We start from the raw sequence: 22,494 nt of genomic DNA, 5'->3' as shown, positions 1-22,494 counted from the left end.
AAAAGACAAAAACGAATCTTGTAAAGCCACAATCTCCTTAAAACAAATTTGTCTTCTCCATTGGTACTTTGAGAATTGTAAGGCGTCTGTCTCCTAGGATAAAACGGTTTTCGAGTGGCAGCAATAGCACCTTACAGCCACTCCCGACGAACTGAACTGGGTCTATCACAACAGAATAAGGAAATGAAGATTTGATGATTTCGATGACATAATTCAAAAACTTATCCCCTAAAGAGAGTTTGAGTATCTCTTTAAATAGACTTATAAATGGGAGAAAAAGATTGTTAACCTTCAAGAAGCCAAAACATTTTGGCTTCTTGAGGCTTTTAGGAATTTGTTAAAATGGTTAAATGTATTCACCCATTTAATGTATTCATAGGTTAAATTCATTCAATCAATCATAGTATTTACTCAATTTTCCAACAAATTATGCTTTCCAAAATAAAAATAAAGCATAATATTGGTTGGTAGTCATTATAGTGCATGTGTGCAACTAATGCTAAAGTTACAACAAGGTCATCACCATTCATCAAGGATGTCTTTAGAAGTCTTGTGTTATAACCACTATTGATAAGAAAGAAAGAAAAAGAAAAATGGTAGAACTAACATTTATATTAGATTTGTAATCAAAATTATTTTGTAAACATAGTTTTTCATTTGAAGGGGATTTTGAATAATAAATGTGTAGCAAATAATGTTTGGCAAGTTTATCTGTTGCCTCTAAAATATGATTTTCATTTTTGTTTAACAAAATTCAATGTAAAAATATCCATTATTTTGAGCAAGTTAGGTATGTTTTATATTATTGTATTTTTGCTACCGCTCATTTGAGAAGAAACTATTTATATTGAGTAATAGAGTTTTAGGTTGTTTGATAATTGTTTTCGAGAATAGTTTTCTAAAACACGTTTAACAATCAAAAACAGTTTTTTTTTTGTTCTTACATACAAATATGTTTCTAGATGATCTTATAGTCATTCTTGATCCACATGTTTCTCAATTTCATGGTGTGGATTGTATCAGTTGATATTAGAGCTTAAAACTAGTTGCAAGTTTGTCTATTTTTTTATTTGAAATAAAAAAACGAAATTGAAAAAAAAGAGTTGTGATTTAATTCTTGTAATTCTTGTTTAAATTTTGCATTTTTATGTTTTTTTTTTTTTTTTCTGTATATTCGAATTTCTTGCTCCAAACAAACCCTAAATGCATAGGCTCAAAATAATTGATTCTTTTGTACGAATTTTGAAACCCCTTAAATTCGTGACATAGTCTTGTTTTGCTAAGCCCTTAAATCCGAATTTCTCTTGATGAGTCCTTGGTGAATTGTTGTTGAAAATCTTGATATTTATTTGATTAGTTTGATAAGAACCTATAGAGGATTACTATGAGTGGAAAATGGCAAGAATGGTGAGCACATAAGAGGGCAAAATCCTAAATGATTTTGTGTGAAAACATGAGTGAAAGTTAAGTGGATCATTCTTTGAGTGAAACACGTGAGAGAGTGTGTGAAGTTTTTTTTTTTTTTTTTTCTAACTTTATTTTTGCAGCAAACATGTTAGACAACTAGGACAAAAATACTTTCAGGAATGCATCAGAAGAGGTTGATCTAAAGTTTCTCACGGAAACTTTAATGGGTGAGATGAGAAGAGTGTTGAGAGTGGAAATAGAGCAGACTCATGAACGGATAGATCAGGTAAAGAATGCACGTGTGGAGTAACCACAAAACACTCCAATATGCGTAGGAGACAAAGAGTTCAACCTAGGGCAGTAAGAGTTGAAGATGAAAAGTATTATGGGGGCAGTTTTGATGAAGAAGATGACCGAGATTCAATTATTGGCAATAAGAGATATAGAGGGCAGATTAGAGAGGCTAGGATTCAAGAATATAATAACTTGGGTAGTATTAAGATGAAGATTCCGCCGTTTCAAGGCAAAAACGATCCTGAAGCTTACCTTGAGTAGGAGAAGAATGTAGAATTAGTATTTTATTGTCACAATAATTCCGAGCTTAAAAAGGTAAAACTTGCAACCATTGAATTTTTTCAATTATGTGATTATTTGGTTGGATTAAGTAGTATTAAACAAAAGAAGAAATAGAGAGTGTCCAATAGAAATGAGGGATGAGATGAAAATTATGATAAGGAGACGGTTTGTTCCAAGCCATTATTACTGTGAGTTGTACCAAAAATTGCAAAGTCTTACACAAGGTAATTGAAGTGTGAAGGATTATTACAAGGAAATGGAAATAACTATAATCTGAGCAAATATAGATGATGACCAAGAGGCTACTATGGCTAGATTCTTAGTTGGTTTGAACCAGGAAATTGCTAATTTGGTGGAATTGCAACATTATGTGGAGTTGGAATATATGGTGCACATGGCTATCAAAATTGAGAACCAACTCAAGAGGAGGGGTAATAGTACAAGACAAAACCCTAGCTCGAGATCATCATGGAGGGCGAATTTGTGAAGAAAGAGGAGAAACAAGCCACTACCAAACCCAAAATCGAGCAAAAACAATAAACGACCAACCATGCAAATTAAGGTAAATCTGATTCTTCCACTACTCGGAATCATGATATTAAGTGTTTTAAATGCCAAGACTGGGTCACATAGTGAGGCAAGGTCCAAACAAAAGAGTTATGATATTGCGAGATAATGGTGATATTGAATCTGATGACACCGAATCTATGCCACTATTAGAGGGCGTGGATGATGAGGAACATGTTGTCCAATGTGAATTGTTGGTTGCAAGGAGAGCTCTAAGTATGCAGGTCAAAGAAAATGACCAAGTATAGCGAGAAAACATCTTTCATACTAGATGTCACGTGCAAAACAAGGTATGTAATGTGATTATTAATGGAAGTAGTTGTATTAACGTTGTTAACACTTCAATAGTGGAGAAATTAGGGCTGCCAACAATTAAACATCCCCGACCTTACAAGTTGCAATGGCTCAATGATAGTGGTGAGGTGAGGGTTACTAAACAGGTATTGGTATCCTTCTGCATCAGGAAATATGAAGATGAAGTTTTGTGTGATGTACTTTCGATGCAAACTGGACACTTGTTACTAGGTTAGCCATGACAATTTGATCGGTATGTCAAGCACGATGGTTTCACCAACAAATACTCATTTGTACTTAATCAAATGACAATCACTCTAGTCTCTTTGTCACCGAAGTAGGTCTATGAAAATCAAGTGAGGTTACAAAAAGAGAGTGATCTAAAGAAAGAGAGTGAGAAAAAGAAAACAAGTGAAAATCAGAAAGAAAAAAAAAATTTGAGAAAAATGAGAGAGAAACATATTCAACCATTGAGATAAAAGCATAGAGAAAAACAAATTTATATGCAAAAGCGAGTGAAACAAAAAGAACGATGTTTTTAAATCAGCCAATGATTATACTTTTGTACAAAGAAGCGTGATTAAACATTAGCAAACTTGACATGTTTTTGCCTAGTTTAGTTGTTTCTTTTTTGCAGGAGTTTGATGATGTCTTTCCCAAGGAAGTTCGACATGGTTTACCTTCTATTCGAGGAATTGAACATCAAATTGATTTCGTGCCCGGTGCTTCCATCCTAAATCGACCAGCCTATTGAAGCAACCCCGATGAGACAAATGAGTTGCAAAGGCAAGTTAGTGAATTGATGGAAAAGGAGTACATACCGGAAAGTATGAGTTTGTGTGTCATGTCGGTGATTTTGGTCCCTAAAAAGAATGTGACGTGGAGAATGTGCGTTGATTGCCGAGCAGTCAACAACATAATAGTGAAGTATCGTCATCCTATTCCTCGCTTAGATGATATGTTAGATGAATTACATGGTGCTTGTGTATTTTTTAAGATTGATCTAAAGAGTGGGTATCATCAAATAAGATGACGATGAATGGAAAACTGCTTTTAAAATGAAATATGGTTTATATGAGTGGTTAGTTATGTCATTTGGATTAACTAATGCATCGAGTACTTTCATATGATTAATGAACCATGTCTTGCGAGCTTTCATAGGCAGATTTGTTGTTGTTTATTTTGATGATGTTCTCATTTATAGCAAAAACTTGAATGATCATGTTGTGCACTTAAATTAAGTCATTTATGCAATTAACCAAACATTTGGAACTTCAATGCAAAACCCAAAACTCTACCTTTTAGTATAAATAGTCTCCTCCTATAGCAAACAAGAGAGTTAAAAACTTAAAAATATGAATGAAATAATCTTGTTTATTTTCACTTCCAACTTTCTTGAGAAAATTCCCAAAAGTTTTTCAAAATATCTACTCATTTTCTTATTTCCATCTCCTATTTTCTTTTAACCACTTTATTTACTTTGCTCTCTTTACACAAAGCCCACTTGCAGCAAGAACTCAAAATTTCCTCATATCTTTAGTATTTTTTTACTTTTGCATAGTATTTCTCTTAAATTACAAGAAAAGTAATAAACTTTTTGAATGCCTTTTGATTTCATATAATTTTTTTTTTTAAATGATAGACATGCTTATATACTAAATTTTGTGAAAAAAAAATATATATATCTTGGGCCTCATAGAAGAAAATATTTCAAAGTAACATTTTTCGTACACATTTAAAGTCATGAGGGTTTCTTTGGCACAAAACTGACAATATCTATACGGTTGGGTGTAGGTCATGACAAATGATGTTAAAGCTGATCATTGACCTTGGTATGGAGAACTGATAATGATTGCTAGCAGATGTTTTGAAATAAGGTTTTTATCGAGTAGTAGATTAGTATATAATGGGAATGTTTTTCACTATACGAGACTTCCTCTGTGATTCCTCCCTTCAAATAAGGCAAAAGTTGGGCCTAAAAAGCACTGCTTTCAAGATTTTTTATTCACTAACTGTTAGAGAGGCCAAATCTCTTCGAAACTAGATTTCTTTTGTAATATGAATAACCTGCCCTTATTGCCGATCGGGGTTTATTTGGCCTCATAGGAGGTGTTTGTTTGTTTGGTCCCGTAATCCCATGAGACACAACGAGGATATTGTGTTTGTATGAGGAAGTGTTTGTGATATTCCATATCAAATATGAGAGAAAGTTACCAAACTATATATGTTTGAACTCATTTTAATTTTGTAAACGTGTTTTAAAGCTGTAAGGATCCTTTTAAGTTTGAAGTGGATAATATTTACACGATTGGGTGTGGGTCGTAGTTGTGCCCATGCACTATGTCAATCATATATCTTAATTGTATCTTATTTTTATTTTAGAGATGAGGAACCAAGCCAAGCTTTAAAAGGAAAATTAGAATTAGGTCTTATTTGTTTGTTTTATGTTAATGACCCAAACGTGCATTCAAACACAAATATTTGTATAGAATTGGTTTTTATTATATATTTACAAAAAAAATAAATATGAGTTTTAATATTATCATTATGTCATTTTTAATCGATATTCTTAGTCATGATACATGACTATGATAATTTTAATGATGAACAATGATAACATTTGTGTAGCTTTAACCATGTTTGTGCATATTAATCACTAACATGAATATGGTTAAACTAACTAGAGTCCTACTCTCTATTATTGATGTTGGAATTATGATTTCACTTTAAAAAAATTATTAGAGCTAGGGTTTTGCGTTACAATTGAAGACATAGATGAGAAAAGATGTAATCACACAACTAATTAGTTTAGATGGTTATGATAATATTTTTATTATGAATATTATTTTGTCATTAATGTTCATATTTACTTCAGTGATGAATTATAATGATATTGGTATGACCGAACCGTTGTTATATTTATCCATAATTGAGATCGCCACAATTGTAAATCGGAATCATTCTCTTTCCTGTTTTGAAGATAAAATTAAGGTTATGATTTGATAAAAATAATTAGGATTATGATTTTGTTCTCTATTTTAGAATATAAGTAGATGAAAAGACGTTTAACACCCAAAGATGTTCCTCAAATTCATTTCACCATAACACCTATTTCTTTACAAGAAACGAGAGTTCATCCCCAACAAGCCTAAAGTATTTTCCTCAAAACTCAAAACCTCAGGTATTTTCCTAATTACTCAAACATCTGGGTCCCATGGCAAAAAAATAAAATTACATATGCAAATATTAATATTCTCTAAATTGCCCAAATTCGAGTCATTTTGTAATTACCTAAACATTTGGGGCTCCAATTCCAAAACCAAAACTCCACCGCTCATTATAAATACTCTCCCCCCAGAACGAGGGAGAGAAAAACTCAAAAAAACGAAGCAAAACCGCCTTCTCTCTCTTCACTCCCTTTTGCCTCCACACATTTTCTCGAGAAAATTTCCCGGAAAATCCCATCCTTGTCTTTCTTTCCACTTCATCCATTTTCTGTACCTCTCTCTTTACCACTTTGCTCACTCTGCTCTCAGTTTCTCGCCGCATCCACTTGTGGCGGGAACTCGGAGTTTCCGTACATCTTCGGTAATTTTGACTTTTAGCTTTTGATTTTTTTTTTCCTTGTATGCGTGTCGATTAGGGTTTTTTTTTTTTGAGTTTAATGGTGGTGGTTCTTTTGATTTTGTATTTTTCGAAATGCGTTGCAATGATTGCTGCATGGATTTTTGTTTTTTTCAGCTTTGAATCTGCGTAGATGGGATTTTAGGGTTTTTGGTTTTGGTGTGATGCATCTGGGTATGTTCATGTTCTGTTTGGCTGCATAGGAAGGTGAGGAAATTGAAAGGAAAGTGGAATGTTTGTGTTGTTATGTCTTGTGTTGTTGTGGGTTTCCTAAGACGGGAAACGATCGTCTCGACTGAGTTGGATTGGCTTAAACTAGGTCAGATGGTAGATCCTTTTGGATTTATTGAAATGCAAATGATGAAAGGCTTAAATTTGCGAAAATTAGTTGTTTTATATTCCTTTCCTTTTTGGGTTGTATATTGCATTGGCTGATGTTTGCCCTCTTATCTTTCTTTGTTTCTGAATCCTCCAGAAGTAGCATTCTAGGGTTTCTGTTTTTGGCGTGCTGCATCTAGGTTTGTTCAGTCTGGGTGGTTGATGACATAGCCCAGGCAAAAGAAAGAATTTGAAATGTCTGGAGTTGTTTTTTGAAATGGCAAATGGAATAGGATGTGGAAAACATGCTTGGTATTAGATTTAAGAAAAAAGTGAAACTTCTTTAAAAATGGGTCATTTTCAGGGAATGTTGAAATATTGTTTCCCACATTTTCAAAAAGTTCGCCCCATCTAATGGACCATTTGAGAAAAAACTAATTTTGTTTCCTCTAACGAACCACACTTTGTATTCTTATGTCTTCTGTTGCTTTGTGTTAGTCTAAAATTGAGACAATTGCCTAAATTGAGATGGATGGTTTAAATAGGGTCAGATGGTGCGAAAATTTGAGTTTCTTGAAATGCAGATGGTGACAGAGAGTTGAGAATTTTATTTCCTGCCTTTTTTGGAGAATATATCCTATTGATTAACGCACGAATTCATCTTTGTTTATTTTCTGGATCGCCAAAATAGCATTCTAGGGTCTTCGTTCTCTATACACTGCATTTGGGTCTGGTCATATCTGGTTGATTGCTGAGAAAGGTGAGTAAAATGGAAGAAAATGAAATGTTTTGTCTTATATCTTTATGCTATTTTGGTTTCCAAAAATTTTAGCCATTGTCTCCAAGAAGCGTGGTTGTCTAAATAAGGTCTGATGGTGTGCTTTTCATGTTTCTTGAAATATGATGATGAAATCTGAAATTTGAAAAAATTAGGGTTTTGAGAACAGTAAAAATAAAAATAACTCGGGAAACATGATCAATAACACATTTTGAGAACTGTTTGGTTAAAATATATTTTTTTTTCTTGTTTTAAAATGCAAACACTTAATGAGAAAGATCCAAGGATGATGAACTTGGGATGGGGCTAGAATCTATTTTTAGGAAGACTTGTGGTGGGGGGATCAACTTTTGGGTTCTTAATTCTCAGTTCTATTCAAAATTGTCACAGTTAAAATCCTTCTTATCTCATTAATTTTTGGGTCTTTTTAGCCTTTCTCTTGGAATTGTAACTTCCGTTGTAACTTCTCTGATTTTGAGATAGAGGGTCTAGAAAGACTAATGTCCTCTCTTACTCATTTGCATTTATCTCCATTAGCTCTAGATGCATTTGCTTGGTCCTTATCTTCTTCAGGTTTATTAACAGTAAAGTCTTTCTTTGTAGCTTTGTCCAATCATTCTAACCCAATTCCTTTCCTCCCTACTAATTTTGTTTAGAAATCCCAAGTCCCTCTTAAAGTTAAGTCCTTTGCTTGGTTGTTGGCACAAAAAGACAAACACCAATGACATGCCACAACTGAGGAGATCCTACAAATCCCTATGTTTGTATGTTGTGTATGGAGCATGGAGAATCGATAGATCATTGTTTTTTCATTCCTCTTTGGCTTTGGGGCTGTGGCACAAATTATTTGAATTGGCTAAGTTGAACTCGGTTCTTCCTAGGAGTATTTGTGACGTGATGATTATTACATACAAGGGATTGAGAAGCTCTTGTAAAGGATTGGTATTGTGGCAAATTGCTTGTTTGGCTTTGATTTAGGTTGTGTGGTAGGAAAGAAATGCCAAAATTTTTTAGGATAAGGCAAGGACTTCAGAGGTTCTTTGGGGTACAATTCATTTTCTTATTTTCCTTTTGGGTCTCTTACACAACAACTTTTCAAGGCATTCCCTTTAATGCGATTCAACTTGATTGGCTTTGGTTTGTAGGTCCAAAGGTGTGGGCTAGCAAAGGGAGATTGTTTTGTATGCTCTCCTTATGGTGTGTGGGTTTACTTAGTATTTTGGAGGTTCCATTTGTTTAGTTCTTTGTTTTAGGAGGATTTCTCATCCTTCTTTTGTACCTTTTAAATCCTTATTTAATATATAACATTGTTGTTTCTCATAAAAAAAAAGGTCCCAAGATGATCATGTTCTTCATTTTCATTCTTGAAGATGAAAACATCCATGAGAGCTATTTTAATGTCTGTTTAACAAGACTTTAATTATTTCATTTTATTGCCTCTTTGGTAATCAGATGACATATAGGACTTGGATATTGCTCTATTAATCATATCTGATAAAAATTTGCTTATAATTGTGGAGTTTTTGGTCAAGAATTAATCTTGCTTGGGATATTGTTGTAATTTCTCTTTCTTTGTGCCTGTTGTGTCGCAGGAAGTGAGTTACGACAATGCCTCTCCTGAAAAGAAAGCCTTATGTGCTGTCAGAACTGCCTACAGATTTGAAGCCTCGCCAGCGTGTGTATCAAATTCGTTTCACAAGAGAGATATTTAGAGACTATGAGTATCCTGATTTTAAAAGTCAAAGTTATTGTCATCTGTTATTGGGTGTTACATTACTCTTTGTTTTTGTTTCTGAGAAACTAAAGAAAACAAAAGAGAGAAGCTCATGACTTTATGTTTTTAATTGTTTTGCATTTCAAGTATTGAACAAATTTACTCAACTAGGCCATATAGTTGTATCAAGAGTGTGTTGATTGGGAGTTTTATTCTGTTTTAGTTTTCAAATTGTGAAAAATCTAAGATTCAAAATTTTAATTTCTTTTGTTTTCTAAATCATCTCAAAACCCCATAGAGAGTTCCTTAATGTAGATAAGTGAATATTTGACCAAGATTAATCTATACCGTCAGAGAGTTTGGACATGTAAAGTTACTGCAAAAACTAACTTGACGTATGAGGAAGCATTGGTATCAGAGCTCAATGCAACTGAAAAAATTCAGAAGTTCCCATATGAGCTAATTCCATCTGTGCTGCAAACTGTTCAATTCAGTAAGAACTCATTAACTTGATGAACTCATATCTTGATGTTCTCTTTTGCCTTTCATTTTCCTTTATAAGTTGGAGTAGATCTTATAGCTTATAATAATGGTCATCTTTAGTTCTTAAATTGAATGGTGCTGTTCTGTTCAACAATTTCTTTTTGCAGTTTGGTTGTATGTTACTTTCCATCTTAAAAACATCACCTCTCTTTTGGGTTAGAACGCTTCACTGTATGCTTTTGCCTTTAAAAAACAATTGCATCTTTAAGCCTTTGTTCATGTACACACATCTGTTACAAATTGTTGTTAGATACAAACTATTCTATTAATATGATTGCTAAACCAAACATATTATCATTGGTAGGATTGCCAATTCAGACATATCAAGACTATGTACTGTACTAGATTTTGATGCTTGTACTATTGCCATCTGATAGCTTTGCGCTGTATGATGATGGTGTGTGTGCCCTTCTAATTGCAAGTTGGGGATTTTTTTTGTAATTTGAAAGATTGTACCTTGAAGAGTTTCAGTAATAGGCAAGTGTCAGGTCATATTATTTAGGTCACTATTAAGCTCTGGGGTGCTTCAGGTTGGTCCTTCTTTAGGGTAACCATGCGGATAAACCATGATTGCAAACAATATGATGAACCAAGTGATGCTAAATGATTCATTTTTCCAGGATTTGTATTGGTAATAACCAGTAGGGCAAGAATAAGGAGCTAGAAGGTCCAATCCCTGAGAAGTGGGACTGGTGTTAATCTTTATTATGTATAATCATATCGTGGTTGCTTGAATAGGATAGCAGTTCCAGGAATAGTCTCTAGACAAATACAATTTCAATGGTGGTTCTATATGGAAAAAAAAGTGTTGTAGGGTGTTAGGAGGCATTGGAAGGGATCAAAAGAGTTCCATATTTTGCACCTGCTGGGATTCATTTTTCCACTGAAGCTGAAACTAGAGCTATGCTAGAGGATTGCATGAACCTGAGCCTAGGGGTCCTGATCACTTTTTCTAATAAAGGTGGTTCTTCAGTTGTTTCATAAGTAAGTGGACTCTGAACCTAGAGATATGGGTATCTGGCAAGAGAGACGAGGGATATTGCTTTTTGAGGTTGGAAATGCAGGCTTGCTGGATTGCTAATTTATTCAGAGTAGCTCAATAGATAGTGTCTCCATAAATTTTGGGGATGATGTGGTGAGGTCATGCAGGTGCTTATTAAGGCTTGTAAAGTAAGATAACATGTTGATGAATACATAAAAAATAAAAATGACCTATCAAAAATTACATATTGAGAACATTTGCAGGGATTAAGGGGAAAACTGGAATTTCACTGTCTCCATGACCTGCATTAAAATGTCCCCTTTCGAATTGAGAGGGTCACTTTGATGCGTCTCCTTGTGGTCATTTTGCAGTTAGAGATCAGTTTTCATCTCAAATTTCTAGGCAAATTGCTTCTTTTCTTCAGTTTTTTATTTTTTCAATTTCTAAGTGCTATTTCAGCATGTTTTTGCCATCCTATTGTATAACAAGGTGGCAAGTAGATAGTGCTTGAGCAATTGATCTATATCTTAACCAATCTTGCATTGAGGAAACCAAGGCAAAACAAGAAAAGCTTGCTTCATCTCATTCTCTTTTGAAAATGTTCTTCAGACCTAGATGATATTAATCATGGAAATGTGCAATATATTATTTGGAGAGTGTAGAACCTAAAGACCCCACATGCTGATAGTAATTAAGTACTTCTTTTGGATATTGGCATAATTATGCTTCTAGTTGGTTGCCTGGGTGCTCAAGTAGGGTGGAGTGTCCCCCTGCCCCCTCCCCAAAATAAATAAAAAATTTTCTTTTCTTTTGTTGATTTAGGAAGTTAAAAAAAATAAAAATGCAAGTTTGCCCCCTCTAAAAAACTAATTTTGTTTGTGAAAAAAAATATAGATGGGATAAAAAATTAGATAAACATGAATATTGAATAGATTTTATAAAATATTTGTTTGTTTGTATTTTTAATTTTATTTAATGTGAATGAAATTAAATTTATTTAAATCCTAATATACATAAAATAAATCTAAAAAAATGATTTTTTTATAATTTTGTTTGATATTTTTATTTTTATTATTATTATTATTATTATTATTATTATTTTGGTTGTAGGCTATGTTTTGTTTAATTTTGAGATTTTTTAAATGTTTAAACTTTTAGGTTTAATCAAGTAGTTGTTAATTCATGAATACATACACAATTATTCAAATATATATTATTTAATTGTTGATAAAATTTGATTTTGTTTAAATATTTGATATTTTATCAAATATTGTTTTTTGTTGGTAGGTTATTTTTAGTTTAATTTAAAGATTTTTATAAATGTTTAGATTTTTAGGTTTAATCAAGCATTTATTAATTTAGAGTTGGCTACCTAAGTTTTAATAATGACATTATAATTACATCATAGATTACTTTTAAATAAAATTTTTATTGCTATCAAATGATTTATATTTAATTATTTTTAAAAAATCCAAAAAAAAAAAAAATGTTAGTGAAATTATTAAATTTTTCTAAAAGTTCTCTAACAAAATATTTCTAAAATTTTTTAAAAAAATTTTGCTAACATTATTTGAATTTTTTTATAAACTTTTAATAAAATCTAAGACTCTCTTGTCATGTTTTTAATATTTTTGTTATTTAATTTATCATATTATAAATTCTTCTTTTCTTTTATAGCTAATACCAATAATTATTTATTTTATTGAATGATACTGATGCTACCATTTCTAAAATATGAAAATTTATCTATATTTATTATAATACACAAATTTTTTATTTTGCCTCCCTCACCAAAATTTTTGGCTCCACCGCCATGCTCAAGAGCACCTAAGTTGACAATTTGGCTTGGTGATCTCAGGGCTTGCATAGACATGTTATACCGTATTGCATCCCTTATTATTATTCTATATTTTACAATTGAATTGAAATTCAAATACTCTGGAATTTTAGAATTGTTTCTGTTTGATGTAAAGTCCTGTATAAATAATAAAACTTCTAAATAATTCAGGATTTTGTTTTATCTGAATGCCATAGATGTAACCCCTCGATCTTAATAGCTAGATGGATTGAACTTGTGCCGTGGTTGGACCGACCACTTAAATTAGCCCTTCCTGTAGTCTGTGGGAACCAGTTTTTGGTTGTGGGAAGTCTGACCTGAAAGCTTTCAGGTGTGTGGCTAAGATATTTTGATTTAATTAACTACAGTATTTAATTGCTCCTTTATTCTGTTGTGAGTTTCTGTTTTCCTTGGCCCTTGGCCTTGCTTTGCAGTACATGTGTACTTGTTTTAAATAATATTCAACAACCTTTTTTTTGGCAGGCATGCTCTCATTAAAAGATCTCGTTAGCACAATAACTGAGAAGTTACAGTACCATTTGTTGGTAGGCGAGGAATTGTATGGAAAGAGGGATGATTGTGTATCTTTATGCCAAATAATAAAAGTTCTGGAGGAAGTTGACAACAAAACCCGGTATGAGGTGGCTTGGCTTGACAAAGATAAGAAAAGAATTGGAACTGCAGTGGTAAATGCAGAAGATCTGATACGGAAAAAGCTGCCTTTTACTAGAGAAGTTCTGAAGTCCTTTATACGAGAATCTACTTACCGAAATGTTCCTTGGGTGCTTCATGACAAATGGGCACAGGAGCATGCAATCTCAACTGATCCTCCAGAAGAGATAAGAAGCAAATATTTCTTCAAGGATGGTCATCTAGTCATCAATAAGAAAAAACGGAAAACTGAGGATGATAAGCAAAACATCACGGTAATTATTGAGTTTTACTTTTCCTGGATTCTTCCTGGAGTTTATTACTTATCTTCATTTTTATCAACTTCAGGAAACAAGAAATGGGCAAGTTGGGAAATCTAAGAATAAACTGGAAAGGGAGAAATCTGAAGGTTTGGTCATGGAAAGGAGTGCTGAAAAAGGTGGGTTTACTTATTGGATCAATTTCTATGTCAGGTTACACTTCGAGCACTTTTGATGCTCTTAGCATGTGGTATACTTGGTGACATCTCACACCAGATTACTGCCTTATACTTCTCTACATTCATCTTGGTTGCTGGATTTTAGTTGATGTTTTATATTTTCTCGTTATATTTTGGGGCATGGTGGGTGGGTGGAGAATGTTTTCCTTGCTTAGATGCTTTTTGCTTGAGTTCTTTCTTTCAAACTTGCGTGTTCTGTTTTGCAGTCTCTTATTATTAGCAATTGTCATAATGCTTTCCATTTCTTAATTTGCAGAAGATTTTGAACCAAAGAAAGAACCCATCAACTATCCAATTGATGATCTGTTGGTGCGGCCTGGTCCAGATGATCCAGTTTTCACTGACCGACCCTCTCCATCAAGGGATTTCACTGTTCCAATGGATTGTGTTGGGGATCTTTTAATGGTTTGGGATTTTGTTTCATCTTTTGGCAGGCTGTTGCATTTATTCCCATTCTCTCTCCAAGATTTTGAGAATGCCATATGCCACAAAGACAGCAATCTGATTATCATTGTGGAAACATATTCTGCTCTTCTTCGCTTGCTTGTAAAAGATGATGGGCAATATTTCACTGCTATACAGGAAAAAAAACGGAAGCCAAAGGTTAAACATCCTACTGACATGCAGAACTTTTTTGCTCCTCACAACAAAACAAATACTTGTTTTTCCTGTAATCTTTTGAAACTTTCTTTGCTTTGCTGATGCTGTCTTTTCATTTCAGATAACGATGATCACTTGGACAGAGTATCTGTGTGATTTCTTAGAAATGATAGAAATGCCTGAACTGTCTTCTTGCATACCAACAATTAAGCGAGGTCATTATGGCCTTTTGGAAACTCATGCTAAGTTAGGAATATTTAGAGAGTTGATTGCCCAATCCCTTGCAACTGATCTTGTTAGGAAGAAGTTGGATGAATATATTGAAGAGCGCCAGACACTTGCAGCCACAAAAAGGGGTGAAGCAATTGAAGAAGGAAGAAAGAAAAGAGAAGAGAAGGAACGGTTGAAGGCAGAATCTGCTGCTGTTCAGGAAGCTAATGGGCATGGTCCGGAGAATAACAATACCAGTGATGATGCATTAGGAAACAGGTTTGAATTTGTTTTCCTTTTTTCATTAATAAATATATTTTTTGTTACAAATTGCCAAAAAAAAAAAGAAGAAGATAAAATCAAGGTTTGCCGTGATTTTCCTATAGTGATGGGAAAAAAAGTTCCAAGAAGCAGAAGGTGGATGTGAAAGACCAGCCAGAAAGTGGAAAAGATCCCTCTAAGAAGGAAGCAAACAAAATGACTCTGCAACAACCAAAGGCTGATAAGAAGGAAACAACTGAAAAGAAGAGTATAGAACAGAGGGTGCAACCTATCTCCCTACACTCCCTCTCATGTGATATGTAGTTAGACCTATGTGCACTCCCACGTGTCTGGGTGCTCATGTGTTTATGTATTTAATGTTATCTTCTTTTGACATTGCTTGTCCCACAGAGAGAATATCTCCAACGAGAGATAGACAAACGGTTTATACGCACAGAGCCCTTGGGAAAAGATAAAGACTATAATCGGTATTGGTTTTTCCGGCGGGATGGAAGGATATTTGTTGAGAGTTGGGACTCCAAGCAATGGGGCTACTACAGTACCAAGGAAGAGGTATTCATCCTTCATGTGCTCAAAACTACTGATGACTACAGATAATATATATTTATGCATGAATGCATTTATAACTTGTCTGACATTCTTGAACAGCTCGATGCATTCAAAGGATCACTGAACCGCAAAGGTGTGAGAGAGAGGGCTCTTCAAAGCCAGCTAGAAAAATCTTATAGCAAAATATGGTTAGTCTATGCTTGTTCTTAAAGAGACGGATTTACCTCACCATACTATTGCAAAAATTCTGAATTCTTTTTCCTTTTGGCTGATCCTGTTCAAGGGGAAAAAGTTCTCCATGGATTATAGAATTTTGGAATTCTTTGCCATTTGGAAATCAATCTTTTTGCTTTGTGTGTGGGTATAGTAGGCCCTGTTTGTAAACTGTGCTTGAAAACAATTTTATGTTTTTTAGAACATAAAACAATTTTCTAACATAAAACCCCTTTAGCAATTGACAAAATACAATTTTATAAGAATTTGTTTTGAAAATTGATTATTTTTTAAAATAAATTTGAGGAGGTGTTTTTAGTTGTTTTTTATAAAGTTGTTTGAGCAACAATTGAAATTATAGAGAATACTTTGTAAACTTAGGTAGCCTATCAAAAGTGGTAGCCCCATCTCTCATGAGTAATGGATGATTTGAAACCCTTAAAGCATATAAGTACATGGTTGCTTTGTGGAGAATAAGTTGAAAAAACAGTTCTTCATGTTTGAGTTTGCAAATAGAATTGTGTTCTTGAAAACAATTAAGAACTGTTTTCCCAAATGTTTTCAAATAGTTAAGAAATGGTGAGATTATTTCAGGGAAGAGTAACTAGGTACTTTTCTTTCATATTTGACCTAATGTATCTGTTGTTTAATCCAATGCCATTGTTCTAGCTTTGAACTGCAAAAGAGATCAAAAGATGTAGCTCAAAAGATAGCAATGGAAGAGGCTGTGCTGCGGAGGTCTACCCGGGTGAGGGCTCCACCCAGGGATAACCCTGCTGTTGCTTTCCTCAAGTATGTCAACAAGTGGAAGGAAGACTAATTTGGCTTATGCGTATGATATTCAAGGCTAAGGTATTAAGCTCAGTATACTTTGCCCTTTGTTTTAGAATATCAATCTTTATTTCTCCAATTTTTTTTTGGGACAATTTGTGGGAACCATGATCAAGGTGGCGGCGGGAATGGCCATCTTTTTTTTTTGGTTTCCAGTCCTATCAAAGGTGGAAGAACAATCTAATTGGGATTGAGCCTCAATTTTTGTACATGACCTTCAGCATTCTCATATTAAACAGGCATATAGTTATGGAAAAACATGATCTAACACCATTTTGTTTTCCTGTTTCTCCATCATTTTTTTTTCTGTTGGATCACACAATTTGGTTTTTATCGGGCTCTGTTGAGTGTTTTGGACGTTTTTAGCATACATTTATATTTACTTCAATGGATATGATTTTTGCAAGCAACTTGGTGTAATTTTGTTCATGTTTCTAGACCAGACTTGTGTAGAGTGTAGAGAGGAGAATATTTCCAGGTCCTGAGTATGGATGGAACACTAAGGCAAATGTAGGGGGACTTACGAAACAAGCACCAAACCCTAATGGAAACATTTTTGTGCATTACCTTCCTTTCGATTATTATTGGATTTGTTTGGTTGGTTGATTCCTTGTAACATTTGCCACAGATGAATTTTGAAGGAATTGGAGGATGTTAGGCTATTCATTGCCTTCTCCAGGCTTGCCGAAGTGGTTCTAGCTATTCACTTGGATGTCTTTGCATTTTGATGTTAGTTTTCAGTAAAAACCAAATTCATAAATTTTAAAATATGATATTGGTATTAGAAAGATTTTATTAAACATGATGTCAAAATCAGGATTATATGAGACCTAATATTTTTCACTTGTTTGAAGTTATTTTTAATCATAAGTTTTATATTAAGTTGTTTTTAATTATAAGTTTTTTTTTTTATTTACTGAAATTAGACAGGCAAATATAATAAGGGTGTGTTTGTTAATGCTTTTTTTAGAAGTGTTTTTAGTGAAAGTAATTTTTTTGGATCTGGTTTTAGAGGAATCATTCTTTAAGTATTTTTTTAGAAAGCATAACAAGTGATTTTAAAAATTAATAAAAAATGAAAGGGTTTTCTAAATTTATCCAGATGTTTGATTTCTTTTTAGGTTATGTTTGGTTTTCATAAAATTTGAAAGAAAATATAAGGAAAATAAAATATAAAGGAAAAGTAGAAGGAAAGGAAAAAAAAAAAAAATTAAAAGTTGATAAATTATTTTTTATTATTTTAAATTTATTTTATTTATTTTAATTCATCAATATAAATATTAAATAATTTAAAAATACATAAGTTTTTAATTAGTTTAAATTATATTTGATATTTTTTATAGGACAATCAAATATGAAAAAAATAATTTTTATTTGTATTTTTTTTTCTTTCCTTAGTATTGTCTAGGATCAAACATAATAAGAACACTTTTTTTACTAATAGTATTTTTTCAAAACGGAACTCTAAATCTTAGTGAAATATATTCATAAATATGCATATAGGGAAGGAGTGTTTTTCAATCTTTTTAGTGGGGAAAGATCCCCACGGTAGTAAATGAATAAGAACAAAAGAGGTTTGAAGTGCTCCTTTTGATGAATACTCTTTTCATAAAGCGGCCAAATATTAATCTCTTATATACCCTATTAGTATTGAGACTTTTCATTGTGTAATTATATTTGCTCCCTAGGTATATAGTTATTCTTCATTAGATTTATGTTGTTGTTTTACCCAATTTTTTTAAAAATTTATTTTTATATTTATTTATCTGTTTCTTGGCAAAGGAATGTTTCTCATATAAAAGAAAATGAAAGTAAGACTTTAAAAAAGAAAGGATCAAAAGGTCTTTAAGGGATGAAATGATGGGAGTAAAAGCCTAAAAACCATGAGCGCTAATACATGGTTGGTCTAAACAAAGAATATTTTGCTCAAAATAATTGTTTTGTCCTCCAAGTATGGTTAAACCAGATGTCACGTTCATTCTCTGAAGTAAGGAGAAAGAGGTAAGAAAGGGGATGGGCCGTTCAGGCTTACTTCTCTCCAACAATCAAGTTAGTCATGGATCGAAATGAAGATAGCATTTAAGAGATGAAATGTTTGATGTGTATCTTGTTCTATGGTTAGGTCCTCTTTTACTAGCCACCTTTTGGTGGATTGATTAAAAAAAATGTCAATTATGCAGTGCTTTAAATAATTTTTGTTATGATTATTTGGTTAAAGGGGTTAAAATAACTCACCTATTTACAAGAATAACCCACCCATCCAAAAACAAAACAAATGACTCATTTGAGACAAAAATGCCTCTTTTTTTTTATTTCCCTTCAGGAACTTTTCTTCTACTTCATTATCTTCCTTTAAGTGTATAGAATGGGGTCCTCATATTTTCTTCAGAAACCCTAGAAAATTTCTCGTCTATTATTCTCTAACTCTAAAAACTTTTCACCTCTCATCCTCTGTTTCATTCCCAAACCCAGGGAAAATTCTTGTTATGTTTTTGTCAAGTTATCTCATATTGTATCTTCAAGTATGAAAAAAAAAAGAAAAAAAGAGTTCATTGAAGAGTGATAACTGATAAGAGAAAGAGGTTTAAAATGGTGGTGAAAAAGCAAAAGCCCCAATTACGAACGAAAGAGGAAAGTGAACCTACTAAGCAAAAATCCTTGTTACCAATAGAAGAGGGAAGTGAATGTATTGAACCGATAAATGTAGTCTTCACATTTATAAATTTTTGGAATTTTTAGAAATGTTATACAATAGTATTTGAGTAGGGTTAGATTTATTACTTAAATATTTTTAAAATTTTAGGAACTATTGAAGTGTATTCAATATATATATATTTAGTTCTCCATTGTTATCATTTATGTATTTGGAGTGAATAAATTTAGGTTTGTTAGTTGATGTTTGAAAATATTTGGGAACTATTAAAGTGTGTTAAAAAATAATAGATTGTATATTAATATTTTTTTAATTTTTTGTATTATTATTAATCATGTGTTTAGAGTGAATTAGATATATTCAAAGTAGTAACATTTAATTAGGGATAAGTTTTCAAGGAATTTATGAATTTATAGGGATTTTTGAAAATTTTAGGGGTATTAGAAAATGGTGTTTGAGTAAGTTTATGTTTGTTGATGCTTATAAAATTTTGGGAACTATTGAAATGTATTCAAAATAATAAATTGCATATTTTAAAATTTTTGTAGTTCTATATTGTTGTCAATTATGTATGTATAGTGAATAAAAGAAAATATAATGATTTTATGTAATAACATGTGACTAAGGATAAATTTTTAGAGGATTTATGAAGTTTTAGGGATTTTTTAACTTTTTAGGGGTGTTATGCAATGGTGTTTGAATAGAGTTAGATTTATTAGTTAATGTTTTTAAAATTTTGTAAACTATTGGAGTGTGTCTAAAATAATAATTGCTAATAGATTAATAAGTTATTGTACAATATTTATAATTTTGTATTAAATCTTTACTAGCTTTATTTTATTTAATTTATAGACTACTACTCCCTAGACATGTTTTATAGTTAAAATATCTATAAAAGAGCACTTCCCATCAAAAGTTGCATGACTATCAGACTTGACTATAATAGAAAATATTAAAAAGAAGCTCAATAATGAACAATTAGAGATGTTCAAGAATTCTTACTTTGGACATTTTTTGTTTATGCCAAAACTTAAATTTTCAGCTCAAATTGCGCACCACATGTTATTACCTCAATGTCTTCTAGAGAAGGATGATGAAATGTGGTTTTTAGTAAGCTCGAAGGGATTAAGTTTTGGTCAAGATGAGTTTGGATTGATTATTAGTTTTAAGTTTTGGTCCTATCCCTCAACATAATCAAACATCATTGAGAATAAGGGATGATTACTTTAATAATGAAAACAAAGTGCATAGTGATCATTTGGAGAAAGTTTTTATTTCTTTTGGTGAAGTGAAAAAACATAATTACAAGCAAAAGAAAAGGCTTGATAATCTTAAAGATAAGGGAAGTTAGCCTTATTGTATTTTCTCATGCATGTTCTACTTGGAAAATAAGGGAAAATTTTAATAGACATGCAATGGGTTGGTTTTGTTGATTGTTTGGAAGTTTTTAATAAGTATCCATGGGGTAGGATTTGTTATGAAAGAATACTTTTTGAGTTGTAACGGGCCTTGGAGAACCAGGTGTTAAGATATGAAGGTAATAAGCAACAAAAATGTAATATAGCACAAGAGGCATATAATCTAGTTGGATTTTCATGTCTTCCAAGTTTGGGTGTATGAGGCAATTTCAATTATCAAAATGAAATATGATAATTATGTTGCTAAGGTTTGGTCACACATATTAAATTGGAGTGCTACTTCCACGCTGAGGATCATTGAGCTCCAACAAAAATTTTTGGACTCCAATGTGAGTAATTTTTTTACCTTATATTTTGATAGTGTTGTCACTCATAGTTGTATATGTTTATGTTTGTTGATTAAATTATTTAACTTGAATTCGATAGTTATTCTTGTGTTTGCTACTTATACCTACTCCAAAGGAATGTTAACAAGATTATTACAAGTATTTGAATACGTTAGAGTCGGTGTTTGGTGTTCTTCTAGAAGTCTTAAGTCAACCAACAATCCCAAAACATTATACTATGGGTGGCCTAAAAGATAAAGATGACCCGATTGTAACTAATACATATGTTGTTGGTGTTGATGATGATGTGATTTTTTATCTAGTTATTGATATTGATACCCCTAGCGTATCAAACAACTTTTCAGCTTATGTATTTCCAAAGCAACTCTCCCCACTATATTTAAGTGAAGGTGTGAGTTAAAAAAGTCTTATTTTTTGTAGTCTCCTTTCACAAACCCTACAAAGAGAAGGAAAATAAGAAAGAAGGGAGAAATAACATTTTACTTTAATCCTTTACAATCTATTCCCGAGGAAGCAAGGGAAGCCTTTCATAAGTAATCGAGTCTTCAACAAGGATAATTTATCTTTAATTCAAACTTGTAATAGTTTCTTTTTAGCTAGTTCTTTGCTTGACCATGGTTTTTTGCTATATTAATACAAGGTCTATAGTTGATATTGATTATTTGAATGCAAACCAAGAATGGTTTCAATCACTAGTTCAACATAGTGCATGGCTCAAAGACACAGTTTGCAAATGTTCTTATTGTATTTGTTTTTACTTATTATTATATTGATATTATAATAAAATAATATAACTAATGTTTTTTTTTTATATGTTGTCTAGCATATTTATATTGCTTTCTACTTTTTCTATGAACGGAGAATAGAAAAGCCCAATGCATTTTCTCAAAATTTTACCAACATAGACACCATGTTTTGCGTATGTATAATTTTCTCAAAAAAATACATTTTAGGAATCAAACATATCATTAAAAAATACAATAAAAAAGGGAGCTTTTTGAGCAACTACATTAAAAAATAGTTTTGGATTCTTTCAAATTGAAAAACAGATTTCATGGATTAAACACATTTATTACACTATATATATAAAAAATACTTCTTCACATGAGGCACACGAAGTCCAATTTACCATATTGATTACCAATGTTGGCTGAACCTTAAATGTGAGACTACATCTGCCCATTAGCTTAAACTTTTAGCATGGCCTAAGCTTTTGGGAGTACATGTGATCCCCATGTCATTTGGTATCAAAGCGAAGTTTGACCTAGCTTGCCCTATATTTGTTGACGTAGGCAACACAATTAGGTGGAGGTGTCGGACAAAGAACAGACAAAATTAGCTAACGTAGGCATCAACAATTAAGTGGGGGTATCTAACATAAGACAGACAAAAGTTTAATGTCCCATACTTCATATGTAGGACTACCTCTACCCTTCATTAGCTTAAGTTTTTTGGAGTGTATGTTATCTTGCATCACTCTTTTGAAAATTTGTTTTGATAATAGCATGATTTTTAAAAACAAAGTATAGGTAATTTCACTTTTTTTTTAAGCTGTCCTGAGAATCAAAGAAACTTGGAGAATCGCTTCTACAAACCCTTAA

General features: G+C 32.4%; 1 protein-coding gene across 5 annotated transcripts; it reads left to right on the top strand.

Annotated features, from left to right (window-relative positions):
* The first annotated feature begins 6,218 nt into the window (after window positions 1-6,218).
* LOC117918821 (DDT domain-containing protein DDB_G0282237) lies at window positions 6,219-17,175 on the top strand. 5 transcript variants are annotated; one of them, XM_034835731.1, is made up of 12 exons: window positions 6,219-6,432; window positions 9,157-9,285; window positions 9,599-9,771; window positions 13,124-13,566; window positions 13,640-13,730; window positions 14,047-14,393; window positions 14,512-14,879; window positions 14,987-15,143; window positions 15,273-15,434; window positions 15,531-15,619; window positions 16,314-16,496; window positions 17,104-17,175. In XM_034835731.1, the coding sequence occupies exons 2-11, from the start codon at window positions 9,173-9,175 to the stop codon at window positions 16,462-16,464; spliced, it is 2,094 nt and encodes a 697-aa protein (XP_034691622.1). In that variant the 5' UTR covers window positions 6,219-6,432; window positions 9,157-9,172; the 3' UTR covers window positions 16,465-16,496; window positions 17,104-17,175. The 5 variants fall into 5 exon arrangements, with proteins under 5 accessions (XP_034691622.1, XP_034691623.1, XP_034691624.1 ...); XM_034835732.1 differs by lacking the exon at window positions 17,104-17,175 and adding an exon at window positions 16,914-17,056; XM_034835733.1 differs by lacking the exon at window positions 17,104-17,175 and adding an exon at window positions 7,478-7,546 and having other exon boundaries at window positions 16,314-16,881.
* Window positions 17,176-22,494: the final 5,319 nt, after the last annotated feature.

The sequence above is a fragment of the Vitis riparia genome, chromosome 7 (assembly GCF_004353265.1).
Source record: "Vitis riparia cultivar Riparia Gloire de Montpellier isolate 1030 chromosome 7, EGFV_Vit.rip_1.0, whole genome shotgun sequence".
In the NCBI taxonomy this organism is placed as follows: domain Eukaryota; kingdom Viridiplantae; phylum Streptophyta; class Magnoliopsida; order Vitales; family Vitaceae; genus Vitis; species Vitis riparia.
This window is presented reverse-complemented; position numbering and strand designations above follow the sequence as displayed.